The sequence below is a fragment of the Eschrichtius robustus genome, chromosome 3 (genome assembly GCF_028021215.1).
Source record: "Eschrichtius robustus isolate mEscRob2 chromosome 3, mEscRob2.pri, whole genome shotgun sequence".
NCBI lineage: Eukaryota > Metazoa > Chordata > Mammalia > Artiodactyla > Eschrichtiidae > Eschrichtius > Eschrichtius robustus.
In genome coordinates, this window is record NC_090826.1 from 149,236,860 (window position 1) to 149,255,437 (window position 18,578).

Genomic DNA, 18,578 nt, shown 5'->3' on the forward strand with positions numbered 1-18,578 from the left:
TGAGCACTTACTCAATGACTGTCACTGCCTATGTGCTTTTCCTTCCTTGACTAACTAAATTTCAGTGTCTCTGTGTAGACCGCTCATTCCCACTGGATTCTTTTTGGGGCGGAGGGGGCGAGAGGCTGGATGCGGCATCAGAATTGTCATTAATGTTCTTCCAGGTGCTTTCCAGGAACAAGAGTTCTGGCACTTAACATGAATTGATTTTAAACTCTAGACCTTAATACTCTGGGGAGATTCAGAAGAAAAGCCATGAGAGCAACTGGGTTTCATTAGGAAAGAGAAGAGGACATTCAGTCTTCAAGGAGACAGCTTTCCAGTTTGGGCAGCGATAGCGTTTGTCAGGAGAGAGAGCCCTAACAATGAAAAACGGCTGTTTTGGCTAAAAAGCGGCTCTCAATTTGGACCAAATCACTCGTGTGGTGTAAGAATTGGTGCTCATTCCTAGATCTTTCCGAGCGGCCCTCTTCCTCGGTCCCGGGCTGAGCCAAGTCCCGGCCTAGGTGTTAGGCAGCCCCAAGGGCCTCGATCCGCGGACAGCGGGATTCCTGGCGCTGGCGGCGCCGGCGGCGGGTTGAGCAGGCGGACGACGGCGGCCGCGCCTTCATTAGAGGGCGCTCTGGGGGCGGCTCTGCAGCAGTCCCGACTCCCGCCGCTTCCTCCCCGCCGCCCCTCCCCGCCAGCCCCGGCGAACGCGGCTGGGCCCTGGGGACCGAGTCTCGGCACCGCCGTGGACGGGGCGCGGGGCGCGCCGCAGCCGGAGCGGGGCCGGGCCCCGCCGCTCCTCCTTCCGCCTGCCATGCAGTCTTCCGGCTCCTCTGGCTCCCGTAGCCCCAGCCGGGGCCGGGCCAGCCCGAGGTAACCCCAGGCTCGGTGGGCTCAGGCCCCAGGGCTGCGGCGGGCTGGGCCCGGGGAGGCGCTGGGGGGCCGGGGAAGGGGTGTCGTAGTCGCGTGGCCCGGGGAGGAGGCGGCGGCGGCGGCGGCGGCATGAGGGACGAGAGCGCGGTAGGCCCCAAGAAGGAGGCGGGGGCGCTGGGTATCCGCCCGCCTCCCCGGGACCCGCCCCGGTGACAGGTCTGGCCTCTGAGTCCCCGCCGTCCCTCTGTCCGCAGGCAGCTGCGAGGGGAGTAGGGCGTCCGCGCGCCCGCTCGCGCCGCGCCTCGGCCGCCGCTGCCGGGTCCATGACCGCGACCCCTCGGCCGGGGACACCCGCCGCCGCCGCCGCGCAGCACCGCGTCCCGGGCCGCCGACCGCCGGCCCCACCGGCTCCCGCGCTCCACCGCCCGCCGCCCGCGCCCGCCGAGGTGAGCCCGGCGCGCGGGCCGAGACCGCCGCCCTAACCCTTCCACATCGCGGAAACCGCGGCGGGCCCCACCCGCCCCCTGAGCGCTGCCGTCGCCTCCTCTTCCCCGCTTCTTTCATCATCCCTGGTTTCCCTGCCCTCTGGTCGGGGACGGTGCTCCTCATCCCTGGCCCTTTGCCTCCACCTCCTTCTGCGATTGCTCCCCTCCCCCTACTCCTGTCGTTAATCCTTTTTTCCTTATTATCGCCCACTTTCTTCCTCTCACCCTTTTGCCTTCTTTTCTGCCGCCCCCCTTTTTTTCTGTAAAAAAAAAAAAAAAAAGGAACACAAGACCCGATTTGCCGCAAATGAACAATTTTAACTTAACTCTTTTTGCTAACGCGAGAGACCTTTTAAAGGAATAAATCAGTGCAGGAAGGGTGGTGGTGAGGGTACCGAGGTCGCAGTGTCTGGGAGATTTGATCGAGAGGTCCCCGTTTTAGTCTTCTTTTCACTCGTATCGTCAGTTTGGAGATACTGAGGGTGTGTGAAGCAAGTGGGTCTATTTTTCTTCGTTAAAGTCCAACAGAAGACTGCAGTCAGACGCGGTGCGGGCCGGCCACAGATTAGTTGGTGGGAATAGTGTTATCATTTGCTAAATATATTATGACATAGCTGTGCCTCCGTGAACAGCTCCCTTGACCTTGTGCGGCTCCTCCTCCCTTGCTCTCTGTCCCCCTCTGGAATTTCCCGGACAGATCGCCGAGGTAATACACTAGGAAAGCTTAGACTCTCGATGTTTTCATTTATTTTTGTGCTGGAGGTGATTTCTCTGTTGGTGACTATCTAGATGTGTTTAATCCATTTTCCTTTTTAAATGAATTTTCTTTTCATCTCAGAAAGACAGGACAGTCTCCAATGTGAGAATGGCTGTGACTTTGGAAGAAGCTCCGTGGCTGGGCTGGATCTTGGTGAAAGCCCTGATGAGATTTGCCTTCATGGTCGCCAACAACCTGGTTGCTATTTCTTCCTACATCTGCTATGTAATTGTGCTTCAGCCCCTTCGACTGCTGGACAGTAAGCGGTTCTGGTATATTGAAGGAATCATGTACAAATGGCTTTTAGGAATGGTGGCTTCTTGGGGATGGTATGCTGGATATACAGGTAAGAGTGAGAGCACTTTTTAAATGCATATTAAAAATTTTGTAATGTTATGCTTAAGTCAGGAGCCATGATTTAAAAAAAAAAATATATATATATTACACTTTGGGTGGAAGATGCTTTGACTATTGAAAAAATAAATAGAAAACAATTCTATTGAGTTGTTTTTTTCCAGAATCCTAATTTAGGAAGGATGATATTTTCAGAAGTATAATTTCATAATTATATATTGATAAATTCCTTAAATAATGTTTTTAAATGATTGACGTCTATTAAAACCAGTCTGTGAAAGCTCTCCTAGAGGAATAGGAGTGAGTTTTATAGGGCTTCAGGGGTTGGAAAATGAAGAGGTGAGATATTTAGCCCATAATCATTGGGCATTAAGAAAAACTACTGAGCCCCATTTGTGCTAAGATAGTTTAATAAGTTTTTTCACAGTGTGTCGTACTGTGTTCACATTTGAAGCCAAGCAAAAAATGGCTTTCTTTTCTGTTACGTGTTTCTTTGGTTTACTAGAATCTATGTTTTATCTCATAATTCAATATTAGAATATTAAGTATAAGAAATTAAGTTTTATCCCTGTTAAGCTAATTTATCTTCTGAGTGTCTTTTAGTAGATTTTTATTAATTCTATTCTGAAGCGAACTTTTAAAGAACTGAATAAGTAGTGTTTATTTTCTGCTTATAAGCCTTATGGGCTTTGAGAACTTATGCCCCTGCTGTGAAAATTCTGTATTGTTTATTATATTTATTTGACTTTTTTCCTCTAAGAATTAGGATAAAGAAAAAAACACTGAGGTTTCTGGCATTTGTCTTAGACATTGAGGCTTTATCATAGAATTTTATAGCTGATAAGCTCCTTAGAGATAGTGCCGCAGGTGCTGTAGGTTGTATCTTGGAAGAGTGAGGAGGGTACTCTTAGGGTGGAACTGCACTGCAGTTCCCCATTGAAAATTTTCTGTCTCCCTCTTTCCTGCCCAGGCTACATCTCCAGATTTTATCCACACATGTGAGGGCACTGACAGCACACAGCTTTTATGGAGTCTGACAGTCTCTTGCTAGATCAGAGTGCTCTTAGTTGCCCCAGAAGAAGCCTTTTCTCCTTGTGGCAATGCCATTTATTATTCTGCAAGACGTGAAGCCTGGGGAATAGTGTAGGCATTGCTTCTTTGTTACGTGTCTTGTTGAGATCCCAATGCTCTTTAGATACAGTAGGTGAACTTCGAGTCCTTTTTTTGGGACCTGGTGGTAGCAGTAGTAGTGGGAGAGAAAAAAAGTTAAGTTTTCATCTGTGGTGTTGAATTCTTACCTGAACTGCACTGCTGTCATAGAACTGCTTTGCTCTGTGTAGTCTGAGCTTCCCCTAGTATGCTGTGCGGTATTAGTGGCTTTGTTCTTTGCACAGTATACTTAAGTTTGCTTGTTTTAAATGAGCTCATAGTATTTTTAGATACAAGTTCTAGAAGTTCACTCTACTTAAAAATAATGAAATTACTGAAACACTTGTGCCTGTGTGTGTGTTTGTGGAGTATTTGTGTATAAGTATTAGCATGATGAGAAGCTTGAAAAAACTAATTTGGCATTTACCTTGAGATTGTAAGGAGTGCAGTGGTGCTGATTGAAGTTAAAGTTAGTTATCCTATGGCCACAGCAAGGCTGCAGTCTATTTTTAAGCATATTTTCTTGGGGAGTCTCTTCCTTGCTGCCTATAGAACTATGCATTTTCTTTTGCCACCTGCTTGGAAGGTGGTCTTGGCATGATCTGCGTATTTTAGTCTCTCTGAAACATCTGCTCTCCTTCAAGCTACTGCTTTTTGACCATTTGATCAGTTGGTCTCATTTAAATATAGGATATTTTAGTATGTACATTTTAAATGGTCTTCCTATAAGTAGAATACTTCTAGAGGGTCTGGTCATAACACAGCACAGTCAAGAGGTCAAGCAAATGTAGGAATGACTTTTGTTGAAAACCACGACTGGGTCTAAAGAAGCAAACATAAGCAAGGGTTGGTGAGCAGATAGATGTACCCAGAAGAGTCTAGGAGGTTGTATTAGGCTTTGTATAGATTATGTGTTTTATTTCTTACCTTTGTATCAGGAGGAGGGTGGGCCTAAGTTGTTTTTCTTCCCCTTTCCCTGTGCTTAAGTTTCACAGATGGAAAATTGAAAGTTGCCAAAGGAATCCTGCTCAGCAGATCTAGTATGTTCACGTTCTAGAATAAAAATTGCCAAACTTTGTTGAAAAGCCACTTCTGAGGAAACCTTAAATGTTAATTAACTAAATATTAATTAGGAAGCTGAAAATTGAATATTGGTGTAGAATATCATATTTTCAAATTGTGACATTCTGTCTAAGGTAAGTCAATTACTCAGCTTTGCTGCTGAGGACTTAAGTTGATTATCTAATCTACACTGCCCCATATGGTAGCTGCCAGCCATATATGGCTATTTAAATTTAAATTAATTAAAATGAAATAAATGTAAAACTTAGTTTCTCAGTCACACCAATCACATTCCAAGTGCTCAGTACTAGGTGGCTAGTGGCTACTGTATTGGACAGTGAGATAATAGAACACTTCCATCATCACAGAAAGTTCTACTGGATGGAGCTGATAAATAATAGGTATGACATAATCCTTTTTCTTAGAAAAAAATGCATTTTATCTTTATAAAAGAATATTTTTCTCAACATAGTTCTAAACAGATTTCTTTTGGGGAAGACAGGAAGATTTATTAAAGTTTTATAAAATTGTCCTTTAATTTGAGGCAAATGTCACAAAAAATGAGTCCTTTAAACTCAGACATGCTTCTTGGATGGGGAATGGTGAGGCTAGTAAGCCCAAGAACTTGACTGAACATTCTTGTACTTAATCTGCGTTCTCAGAGCTGGAGTACTGTCTGTGGACACAGAGGAGGGAAAGGGATTTTCTGGTCTTTCTGCGTGTTTCTGACTTTACATCTGTTCCGGGGAAGACATTTCTTGAAATAACTCTGAGAATATTGGGGTTTCTTCATCTCTAACTTGCTGCTAGGTAGTGATGATTGTAGTTATCACATTTCCTTTAGTGGGAAGTGCTGTATAAGCATCCTATGTTGAGGAAAGTTGTATACTGCCTTGCTCTCTTATTTCAAGAGCAAACCAAAAAACCTATTACCTTAATTAATGAGTCACTTCTACATGCTTTATTCAGATCTGGGATAAATCAGTACACTCCCCTGCCCTCAATTTAAGTGAAGACTGACAAATATCAGTGAGAGATTTTTTTAAAATAAGATGTTTATTTTGATTTTCATTCACTTATTTTAATAAATTCATTGTTTCCCATCCAAACACATTTAATTAAAGTCTCTTACACAAAATAATTTAAAAATATTCAGTGTAAGTGGAAGCTCCAGAATTTCTTGTGTAGAATGATGAGAGTCTTTTGAGCCACAGTCTGGCTGGAAGAGAGCTGAGGTGCCAGGGGACTTGCCACCAAGCCCCCTGTTTTTGCTTAGCAATAGCTGTTTCCCTTAGATCGGGTATTTACTTTAGAGAAAGCTGATGGAGATTAGGTTTAGCTTCCTCCCACTCCCCCAAGTGACAGCTGTCATGGCTCTGTGTTAGTCTTTGGGGGTTATTTGATTATTTGATAGTGTTTTACTTTTTTTTTGCTGGGACATTCGTTGTGTGAGAAAAATTAATTATTAGGAATTATATCTGACTGACATTTTAGAGAGAGTTTTAAAATATATCTTCTAGAGCAGTATTTTTCCACCTTTGAGTCATAAACCAATTTAATGTGTCAAGATGAACATTTTAAAAAAGTGAAATAGAAAATAATTAAATAGAAAAGATCAGAAGTGTATGTATCTGTACTGGGTAGTGGTACAGAATACATTTTTTACTATGAGCCCTGTCAACATTTGAAAGGCATTGTTCCCGTGGAAAGAGCACTGAAATTTAGGAGAATTCTAGGCATCAGCTGTCTTGATCTAGCTTTAACTTTAACATCTCTACTTAGCTAGTTGGAGGGAGATCCTTACCTGCTCCGTGCCCACCGGGCTGTGAGCTCTCTGTAGACAGAGATGTGGTCTTCTTTACAACCCTAGAGCCCGGTTCATTGCCTGGTGTTCACAGGGTACTCTGTAAGTGTCTAAGTATTTCTTGAACGATCCCTTCTTTCATTCTTGGTCCCAGCTGAGCTGCCTTAGCTGCCTGCCTTCCTGATCTTGATAACGGACCTTTCAGGAAGGTAGGCAGCTAAGGCAGCTCAGTCTGTTATCAAGATCATTGCAATCCACAGAATATAAACCCTGAACTGGATTGTGTTTTTCACACATGTGCGCGCGCGCACACACACACATGAAACCTACAATACCACATTTGTTAATTTAACACACCTTAATTGAGCTTATATTATGTGTGGGAACAGGTGCTCTGGAGGTGAGATGCATAAAGACATAATCACTGACTTTAAGGAGTTCACAGTAGCCTTGGTGGGGAAGACAGTGCCAACAACAATGAACACATCCTGGTATAATGCTCTAATGGAGATGTACCATGGGATGAAAGAGGAAGGGCTCCTGATCTCGCCCCAGGGGTAGGTGGTAGCAGAGAGGGAGTAGGGCATTTAGGAAAGGAGCAGCTTTACATTCTTTTTTTTTTCCATTAGGGAAATATTTCTCTGTGGGGCTAATTCTGTCATCAGTAATTATAATAGATTTAAAAGATTTGAATAATATATCAGTTTGAAATTTATATCTTTGTGATGATAATATTAGCTAACATTTATTGCAATATAAGCCAAGCAGTGTACTAAGTGTTTCAGTCATTTAATGCTCACAACAGTCTTATCAGGTTGGTACTATTATTATCTCCCCTTTTATTATTGATGTTGAAATTGAAACACAGATTTCACAGTTACTTCCTCTTTTGCATTAACTGAGTTGATGCTGCCACAAGTGTATTTTTGTATTTGTAGAGCCGTTATTGACCTTTATATAATATTCCTAGAATGTTTCTTAATTTTTACTACCCATATTTTTGTTTCTGAGGCATGAAATCTCTTTCTGAAGCTACAGATCTTTATCACCTGAAAGCAATATTATAGCTGTGGATTTCTGCAAGAGGTTAAAAAAAAATTGTTGCTTCAACAGAATAATTTGTAGTATACTATAAATTTCTTAAAATCCCACTTCCTTAAGATTCAGAGAACAACTCAAATTTTAGTTTTTGAGTGCTTGACAGTAGATTGTCATCAGAATAAGGAGTTACTGCATGCTTTTAGATCAACAGCTGATCTTGACATAAATCCAGGTGAGGAGTTTTCAGTAGTGTTTTGATTTTTATATGGAAAAATTTTTATATACCATTAAAGGTAAATAGTACTAAATTCTTTAAACTCAGAAATTTGGTATCTAGTCTTATTTCAAAAACTGTATATAATTGAGTAATTTGTTATAGTTTTAAAAAATATATAAGGTATATTCATTCATGTACACATACCCTATACATGCACTATTACAGAAGCACATGAAACATTATTTGCAGTTTTTGTTTATAGATAAGACCTCAGATTCTGGAGTCAGAAAGAGCTGGGTCAAACAATTCCTACTTTCTTTTTTTTTACATTTGCTGTGTATATCTTTGCCCATCCTTTTGTTTTCAAACTATTTAAATTACTTTGATTTAGATGTATCTCTAAATCAGCATGGAGATAGGTTTTGCTTTATGAGTCAATTTGAAAATCTCTTTCAATATGAGTTGAATCCATTTACATTTATTGATATGTCAGACGTGTTTTGTCTGGCCTCTGTCATTGTATTTTGTGTTTTCTGTTTTTAATTATATAAATGTTAAGTCTTTCACTGTGTAGTCTTTCTTTGCTTTTTTGTTCTTTCGATATTTAGAAAGGTTTGTATTTTTGTCTTATTAGTTACTTTATAAGATATTTTTAGTTCTCTATTCATAGTAACTATTAGTTTTTTTCTATGAAGAAAAGTGAAATTCTTTTTAAATACTCTCTTCTCTCTTCCCCTTTCTCTTCTGCATCACCCAGTTTTAGTCAATAGTGAATAGTATTTATTCACAATTGTATTTACATTTGCACTATTATGTATGCTTTTACTTCTACTGCTTGATTTGTGAGCTTTAAGGCTATCTATTGACTCCCAGCTGTTACATCAAGGTAAGCAGTAAGTTTATTATACTTCCTGCTCACTTTCTCCCTTCACCCAATTTTTGTTATTTGAATTTATACATTGTTATAGCCTATAATGTTTGTGTTCTATTTTATCACCTTTATCTCTTTCTGTTTTAGTCTTAATTTTTCAGTTAAATATATATAATGCTCACCCAAGCACTTTTGCAGAAGTTTTTCCCAGTTATCCTGCGGCTGGTTAAAGTTTATCCTCTGGTAGTTCCTCAGTAACGAGGCATGAAAATAATATGGCAATATTATTCTTATAACATTTTCAGAACTTCTTTTTGTAGCTTTACACTTAGGATGGCTTAGCAGGTATAAAATCCTTGGCTCACTCTTTCTTTCCTTGAGTATCTTACAGGTGTTGTACAGATGTATTCTGGCATTAAATGTTGCTGTAGAGAGGTGTGAAGCCAACTTGAATTTATTCCCATGATTAATGATTTGATCTTTTTGCCTATTGGCCCCAAAGGATTCTCTCTTTGTCTCTAATATTTAGTAATTTTACCTAGGATATGCTGGTGTAGGATATGCTGGCACATGTGTACCTTTTAATATGCAGATTCAAATCTATTTTTATTTCAGGAAAGTTTTCTTTAATTATAACTTTAAATATTTATTTTGTTTGATCATTTTGGTTTTCTTTCTTGGTGACCCTAATTATATGTCTGTTGGATCTCCCTTTGTATATCTTTTTTATTTATTATTTTCTCTTTAATCCTTTTAAACACTTTTTCATTTGTTTGTTTCTGTCTTTAATGTCTCTTACTGTGTCTTCTGCAAAGTCTCTTTGTTCTGCTTTCAGTTTCTTCTTCATTTCTGTGATGCTTTTGTTTTTTCTTCTGTTTCTTCCTTGAGTTCTGCCAATTCATGCTTCCTTTGTTCCTGTTGTCTAGACAGTTCTTCCTTGAGTTCTTATTTTATTTATGCTTTGTGAGCTTCTTCATAGTGGGGTGGCTTCATTGATTTTCTTAAATTCATGCAAGACTATTTAGTTATAGTTTTCATCTTCTCCATTGTAATGTTTTTCTAGCAGTATTGTTTGACAGCTGGTACGTTATGCTGCTCGTTTCTACCATTTTTCTTATAGTATCTCCAAGTCAGTGCTGTGCCAGTTACCTTTTTATTCCCTGTGATTTAGTGAATTGGATTTTCCTCAGTTATTTGTAGGAGGTGTGGGTGGGGCCAGGGTAGTTTTCCAGATTTCTGCCTCAGAGATAGTTTTTTTTACATATGGTGCCTGGGTGTGTTCTCTGTGTTGCCACAAGTCCTCTGCCTCTCCAAACCAGACTGAGTCTAGGAGGCTTTTTGCCACCAATTCTGGACTTCCCACTCCTTCCTTTGCAGCTGTGACTGGAGGGACACAGCCACAGCATGCCAGTGTAAATCCCTCTCCTTAAGAATGTGCGTTTTTGCTGTTGCTTTCTGAGATCTGCCATTACTGGGCCCTCCTCATCACATGCCACACGTTCTGTCTCTCTCTGCTCTCCACTCCCAATATAGATTCTGTCTGATATCAGCTTTGTTTGATCTCAGTCAGATCTCATGTATTTTGGAGTTTTTATATTTTTGTTTTTCTCCTAGGTTTGCTGGAAAAGTTTTGTGAGGTTTTCTTTTCCTCTTTCTCCTTGTTATTATGTATATTTTCCAGGAAGATTCATGTCTATAACTCTACTGTGTTCATGCCAGAAAGTGCAACATAAGACTTTTATTCAACTATGTAATTATAATTCAGTCAACTCTGTCTCCATTCTAATGCACTACTAGTTGATTATTATAAAATGGAGACCAACTTTATTACATAATTAATTTTAAGGTCTGTCCAAAAGCAGGAAATAGCCTCCCCAAGTTTTTTTTCCTCCTAAACTGTATTGGGTTTTGGTTCTCAAACTGTTTTGATTCTTGGAATACTTATCACTGGACTATAGTTAAGATATCCACTCTGTTTCCACTTGGCTACAGTCAGAAAATGTCACCAAAATGAATGGAAGAAGTGAGTTAACCTTTGATACTTGAGTAAGGAATATGAATGAAATGTAACATTACTACTGCTCTCTAGGGTCTGGTCTATAGACCGCCTTGAAAACTTTAAGGATGACTAGTACCCCCAAACTTTGAAAATATATTTATAGTATATTATAATGATTAACTATATTAAGTATATATAATATATATTAGTAAAATAAAAAGTGTATTATCTCTATTAAATATAGTACATTTATAGTTTATCTGTTACAAACTAGTTTCAAGAGTTTCTTTTCAGAGTTTGCAAACTAGTGGCCATATTCAGCAGCTGATGGGCTTTATTTGACCTTTGCAGTATTTCAATGTTTTTTTTAATTAGTTGCCAACATTTCAAAATTAGGGGGATTTCCCAAAACATGAAAGATAAAACCAAGATTTCCAGCTCTTGAGAAATTAGAAATCTGGCTGTGTGGGGCTCTCACATCTGGCAGCAGTTTGCTGGAGCTAAGTGATGACTGCCTCCTTTACATGGGCCTGTGCTCTCCACTTCACCTTCCTTGTTTTACTCTGGACCTGCTTTGCTCATTTACATTACCTGCCTGGACCCCAGAGGCTCAGATGACGTTCATTTAAAAATACTCAAGTAACAATTATTAGGCTATTTCTGCTGGGCATATGATAGTTTTGCATTTATATGCCTTAATAGTGCCTATATACTAATGATTTCTACCATTAAAACTGAAAGCTTGTTAGTGACCTCAGCTGCTGATTTCATGTAGCAGAGGCATGTGATGAAAACTGAAAAATAAAGTTCCATTAGTAAGAACTGTGGTCACAGGTTTTTCAAATTTCATGTACCATATTACTAGCCTAGTGAAATGTTTCCTGTTATTTGTGCACTCATTAATCAGTAGAATGTCTCAATTCTTCTTTTGAATATAGTCATATAAAAATCTAGATTATTAAAAATTGGTTATTCTCTTTGCTTTTCATGTTTTGAATATGAAAAACAAAGCAAGTCTAGTTGATTTCTGTTTCTTTAAATTACAGTGCAGATAATTTTAAAATAGTATTGTAAAAAGCATGCATAAAGTTTAGTTATGAGGTTATACTTTTTCTTAAGGTTTGGTAGATCCGATCAAGTTTTGCTAGTAAAACACTTTTCCCCAAACTTTTTTATTACTCATTAAACTTTAAGAAACCATTATGAATCAGGTATATAAACACATTTTGCATATGCTATTAACTTGGAGTTTACATTATTTGACACTTTAAGGAATAAAACACCTGTAAATTTAAACACATCAAGATGTTTTTGAATCATCAAAAGACTAAACTATGATCAATATAACTTTACTATATATGTTAAAAATTTATATATATATATAAATTGAGATGGAATTCACATACCATAAATTTCACTATATTTAACAAATAAATGGTTTTTACTATAGTCACAATATTGTACAACCATCAGCGCTGACTAATTCTAGAACATTTCATTACCCCAAGAGAAACCCCAAACCCTTTAGCAGTCACTCCCCATTTCCTCCTCCGTTCAACCCCTGGCAACCTCTAATCTCTACTTTGTCTGTATGGATTTGCCTATTCTGGACATTTATATAGATGGAATTGTACAATATTTAGCCTTATATGTCTGGCTTCTTTCACATAGCATAGTGTTTTCAAGGTTCATCCATATTGTAACATGTGTCAGTACTTTATTCCTTTGTATGTCTGAATAATATTCCATTGTATGGATAGACCACATTTTGTTTATACATTCATCAGTTGATGATCATTTGGGTTGTTTCCACATTTTGTCTATTGTGAATAATGCTTCCATGAACATTCATATACAAATTTGGGGGTGAACATATGTTTTCAAATCTCTTGGACCTAGGAGTCCAATTGCTGGGTCATATGATAATTCTATGTTTAACTTTTTGAGGAACTGCCAAACTATTTTCCATACCAGCTGTCCCATTGTACATTCCTACCAGCAGTGTAGAAGAGTTCCAATTTCTCCATATCCTCACTAATACTTATTATTTTCTGGGTTTTTTGTTGTCGTTGTTGTTTTAATTTGGCCATTGTAGTGGATGTGAAGTGATAGCTCACTGTGGTTTAGATTTGCATATCCCTAATGACTAATGATGTTGAGCATCTTTTCATGTACTTATTAGCCATTTATATGTCTTTAGAGAAATGTCTATTCAAATCCTTTGCCCATTTTTAAATTGGATTGTCTTTTTAGTATTGAATTATAAGATTTTTTTCTGTATTTTATATACTATACCCTATCTATATTTTCACTGGTTGCTTGTGCTTTTGGTGTCATCTAAGGAACACTGCCTAATCCAAGGTCATGAAGATTTACACCTATGTTTTATTTTAAGAGTTTAGGTTTTATGTTTAGATCTTTGATCCATTTTGAGTTAATTTTTCTATATGGTGTAAGGTAGGGGTCCAAACTTCATTCTTTTGCATGTGGAGGCTATCCAGTTGTTCTAGCATTGTTTGTTGAAAAGACTATTCTTTCCACATTGAATGATCTCGGCACCCTTGTTGAATATTAGTTGGCCATATGGGTTTATTTCTGGCCTCTCAATTCTGTTCCATTGATCTATATGTCTGTCCTTCTGCCAGTACCACGCTTTCTTTATTACTGTAGTTTTGTACTAAGTTTTAATGTTAAGTATATTTTGCTGTATTTTAATTCTTTAAAAATTCATGATCCTTCTTGATATGTATAATGACTTCAATAATGAGGCTAGTTCACTAATCAGAACTAGTTTAAAGCTGTTTTGGATTTAAAAGTGTTTACTGAAAACCGTGTTTTTCAAGAATTAACATTCGTAATTGGGTTAAATCACCCCTTTTTACCTCTGTGTTGAGGAAATGCTTACTAGTTATGTATTTCACTAGGAGTTGTCTTAGAAATAGTGTGATTAGGAATAACAATATTTCTTTCCTGTTGCTCTGTCAAGAAAACAGGACCTTAGTTGTAGAGGTATCTTGTGTGATTGATCAATCAAATGCTTATTGACTGCCTACTGCCAGTTAGCAAAGTTATTGATTTGTATAATACTGTGTTAGAGAGTGTGATTTAGATTAATTTCTACCAAAAGGATTTTTGGCATAGTTTCTACTTTGATGGATGGCTTTGGGAATAGTTGAGTTTGCTATGAACTATGTGTTCAAAATGCTTCTGCGAAAAGTTTTCTGAAAAATGGAGCTCAATATACAGATTTCCCGCTCATGTGATGGTTCCATTTTTTAAAGTTAATTTAATTTTAAAGTTAAGTGAGGTCTTTGCAGAGAAGAAAATTAACTAGGAGCTAAATTTATGTTATAGAATAAAGTATGGATTACATGGATAAGGAAAAAGGGTGTCATTCTGAATGAGTCACAGGCTGTTTTTTATGGGTGGGATAGAATTAGTTTTTGTATACGAGAGACTAAATTAGGCAGTCATTTTAAAGCTGAAATAATCATTTAAAGCTGTTTTAAGCCTCAAATACTTATATACAGGTGTTGTATTTTTAACAAATAATAGTTATTGCTAAATAAGTATGATATTGGAGACAGCATGACGTATTAGAAAAAAACATTGACCTAAAAAAATTTTTTTTTTAATTTATTTATTTTTGGCTGCGTTGGGTCTTCGTTGCTGTGTGCAGGCTTTCTCTAGTAGCCTCGAGCGGGGGCTACTCTTTGTTGCGGTACGCCGGCTTCTGACTGCGGTGGCTTCTCTTGTTTCAGAGCATGGGCTCTAGAGCGCAGGCTCAGTAGTTGTGGCGAACGGGCTTAGCTGCTCCACGGCATATGGGATCTTCCCGGACCAGAGCTCGAACCTGCATCCCCTGCATTGGCAGGCGGATTTTTAATCACTTTGCCACCTGGGAAGTCCCAAAACATTGACTTATGAGTTAGTATGAGTTTGAGTCCTGCTACCACCCATTGTTAGTTGTATAACTTTGAACTAGTTAACTTCTCTGAGCCTCAGTTTCACCATCTTTAAAAATGGAGGTTATAATATTTATCTCTTGTGAAGCTTAAATGTAAAGTGAATAGCATGATGTTTGGTACTCTATAAATAATAATATTATTATTATTACCATTATTATTGTTATTATATTAATGCCTAGGAAAACAATTATATTAACCTTTGGGGGAAAGGTATGTCTAAATGAATAAAAGCTAACTTTATGGAATAGTTTTAGAAATACATTTGAGGATATTCACACTTAGCTAATAGTATATCTCAATATAGTTCTTGTGCTTTAATCAATAAATAAAAATAATTTATTGTTAGTAATTTAAGCCATAGTCTAACTAAAATATTAACTGAATTTTATGTTTGTAAATTATGAAATGCTTCCAAGCAATTTATGTTTAACTACCTTCTAACTCATTCAGTCACCTGTTCTAATACCAAATATTTGAGTGCTTTCTCCATCAAGCACCATGCTGGTGGTGGAAATAAAACAGTGACAAATAAAACAGGACAGTTCCTGTTGACTTTTTCATGTGGGAGACAGAAGGAGTCACATGATAACCGTGTAATCACAAGTGTGAAAACAACAAGTATAGAGGCTGTAAGAATAAGTAACAGAGAGCTTGTTCTGGAGATGATGGTGTCAGGGAGGAATGGCCTCCTTGAGAAAGTGATGTTGAGACTCAGACTTCAAGTATGAGTGGACCAGGTGATGCTGGGGGAGGGGCCACATATACAGAGGATGAAAAGAGTTTGTCATGTTTGAGGAACAAAGGGAAGGCCAGGTTGGCTGCAGCATGGAGTGAATGAAGAGGAGAGGAGTAGGGGTGGTGGTGTTGGTGGGCGTGAGCCGATGAGGCCGAGTCCACTGAGGCCTTGGAGTGCTTACTGAGGAGTTTGAAATTTATCCTAAGAGGAAACAATGCAAGGATTTTAAGCAAGGGAATGATGAACCCAGGTTCGTATCTGAAATTTGTAACTGTAACGATGAAATCAGATTCGTATCTGTAATTCTGCCTGTTTTGTGGAAATGGACTAGAGAGAAGTGAGAGTGTGCAGGCGATACCCTCTGGAAGATTCTCAGCTTCCCCAGGTGAGGTGATAGGTGCTTGGTCCAGGGGTGACGGCAGTGGACATGGAAAGGAGTGAACTAATTGGAGAGTTTTATAGGAGGAAATCTGTCAGGACTTGCTGAGGGATTGAACATAAAGGATGGAATACATGCGCAGGTGACGGGGGTGACCATGAGGTTTCTGGTGTGAGATGCTGGGTGGATAGGGAAGCCCAGAGAAGGAGCAATGTTGAGAGGAAGGATGAAAATTGAACACAGGCTGAGTGAGAAGCATCTAAGTGTAGCTCTGAAGTAGACATGGATATGCAGTCTAGAACTCAGAAGAGAAACCTGAGCTAGAAGAGAAACCTGAGCTAGAAAGATAAATTGGGAAATTACCAATGGTATTTAAAGCCATGGAGATGGGTGGGTTCACCTAGGGAGATTGTAAGTACTGAGTGATGAGAGGCCCAGGGTCAGACTTTGAGGGCATGCCAACATTTGGAGGTTGGGGAGAGGAGGGTGGTAGAGCCTGGGAAGGAGCAGCTAGAGAAGTAGAACGAATGCCTGCCCTACAAGTGTGTGTCAGAGTCAGCAGTGTTCCAGGGCTGGGGCTCTCCATGAGAGCTGCTGAGAGTTTACCTTTTGTAAGATGGGAGCTGGTTTAGTCTTTCATTGATTTGGCAAGAGCAGCTTCGTTGAGGTGGTAGAAGTGGAAACTAGCTTGGAGTGGGTTGGAGATGAATGTGACTGGAGGAGCTAAAATGGAAACATGAATGTATGACTTTCCAGAAGCGTGGCTCTGAAGGAATAGAGAGTGATAGTTGCAGGAGAGAAATTGGGTCAAGGGAAGGCTTTAAAATTTTTTTTTAAGATTTAAAAGTTTAGCTTTCAATCCACTTAGAGTTGTACCTGATGAAACCAGGGTCATTTACTTACACGCCTCAAGTATTTAGGAATCTATTCTAAGACTGAATGAGAGAATGCTTATCAGGGCTCCATGATACGATGAAACATGGAAAGCACTTAGATGCTGGCTCTGGTGACAGAGCTTCCATAATTTGATCCTGTTCTCAACTCTTATTCAGTAAGGCTGCTCTCCCTTGGCCCCTCTGCATTTTCTCATTGATATTCTTCCTGTCCCTAAAATCTGTTCTTCAGTTTCTTTGAAAATTTATCTCCTTATCTAAGCCTATGATGTCCTTGCCCCCTACTCCAGTTTCTACTGTTTCCTTCTTTCTGAACCTCTTTGGCATCTACTCTGTAACTGTGGTTATGAACCTTTGGGCTGAGAGTTTCGGCAGTGCTTCAGAGTTCCCTCAGGGGGTCGAGAATCCATACACATATTAAGTAACATCTGTGGTTGTATAAATAATGGGTCTTATAAATACATGTTAATACTTTTCAAATATATGTAGCTGCTGTTTTGATTAATAAGAAATCCCTTAAAAGCATTATAGACTTTACAGTTGCTTTTTGTTACAGATCTTTTCACTCATTGCTAAAAAAACTACTAGCATAGATCTCTGCCACATTTTTTTTTAAATTTAAATTAATTTTAGAATGCTATACCACTCACTTTGAGAAACAGTCTATTAATGATGGAGGGGGTAACTGTTACAAGATATAAAGCCAAATATTTATTAGGCTACTAATGTAGGACAGTAAGACAAGTGTTGGTGAAATGCTCACATTTCATGTATCATTCCTCTGTGCTCTGAGTGCCCGTATTGCCAGGACCAGGGCTTGTCACATTTTGTGACATTCAAAAAGACTCTTCATACTTGAAACAGTTAGGACTCACTGCTCTACAACATAAAACATTCAGAATTCTGCTTCTTGTTTTTCACTGTTGATTTCACCTTTGCTATTCCTGTCTCTTTAACTAACTTGTCAGTTGCTTCAGGGCAGGGGCTGTGGCTTGTTCTTCTTCCTTATACCTTCCTGCAGAGGTTGGCAAGCTACAGCCCTTAAGCCAAATCCAGCCCGCTGCCTGTTTGTTTTGTAAGTCCTTTCCAGCTCAGGAGGTTTTTATAGATGACAGTTTGCAACTGATCTTGAGCTGATGATAGGAAACACTAACTTTGAACCCCAATTAAGTAAAATCTTACCCCTCGCAAGAAATAATTTTATTCTTCTCATTAGTAGACCAATTTTGCAAAAAGTTGTATTCAATTATTTTTATATTTTGAATTTTGTCAATAAAAAATTTGTAGAAATGTGTTGAAAAACAAATTTGTTATGTAAATACCTATATAATATCCTCAATTTTGCCTCTTGGCCTGCATAGCCTAAAAGTTTTACCATCTGACCTTTTAGAGAAGAAGTTTACTGATCCTTGCCTTATAGTAGTAGTTCCCAAATTCGTCTGCACATCTGCATTATCAAGAGGAGCTTTAACATGTACATTTATGAACTTCTCTACCCTGGAGATTCTGATCAATATATTGAGATGGAGCCTGAGAACCTATATTTTTAACAGGCTATTTAATTGTTTGGGAATCAATGCCTTTTAATGCATTTGTAGGGTTGAACTCCAAGAGATAGTGAAATGAATATTGGATTAGATATCATAGGACAGCTTGTTATTTTCTTACTTCAATATTTACTAACTATGGGACCTTATCCAAGTAACTACTTGTTCTGCAGGTTTTAAAAAAATTTCTTGTTCCTTTGTTTGTAGATGGTTTTGCTTAATCTTCTACATAGTAGTTCTTTTACCTTTTGGGGTTCATAAGAACCTCTTCTAGAGTCTGATGAAAGCTCTGCACCCTCCTCTCAGAAAAGTACACCTATATTAATTTCCTATGGCTGCCATTACAAGTGACTGCAGAAGCACTTAAAACAACAGACATTAATTCTGTCACATTTCTGGAGGGCTGAAGTTCAAATCAAGGTGTCAGCAGGGCTGCACTCCCTGCAGAGGCTCTA

General features: G+C 39.0%; 1 protein-coding gene across 3 annotated transcripts in view; it reads left to right on the forward strand.

Moving 5' to 3' along the window:
• The first annotated feature begins 682 nt into the window (after positions 1 to 682).
• LPGAT1 (lysophosphatidylglycerol acyltransferase 1) overlaps positions 683 to 18,578 on the forward strand; it is a 77,073-nt gene continuing 59,177 nt past the window's right edge. The window contains exons 1-3 of one of the 3 annotated variants that reach the window (XM_068541474.1): positions 784 to 861; positions 1,116 to 1,307; positions 2,185 to 2,449. In XM_068541474.1, coding sequence (XP_068397575.1) covers positions 1,185 to 1,307; positions 2,185 to 2,449 — 388 coding nt within the window. In that variant the 5' untranslated portion in view covers positions 784 to 861; positions 1,116 to 1,184. Of the gene's footprint in view, positions 862 to 1,115; positions 1,308 to 2,184; positions 2,450 to 18,578 lie in introns of all 3 variants that reach the window. The other 2 variants (XM_068541476.1, XM_068541475.1) reach the window with 2 other exon arrangements.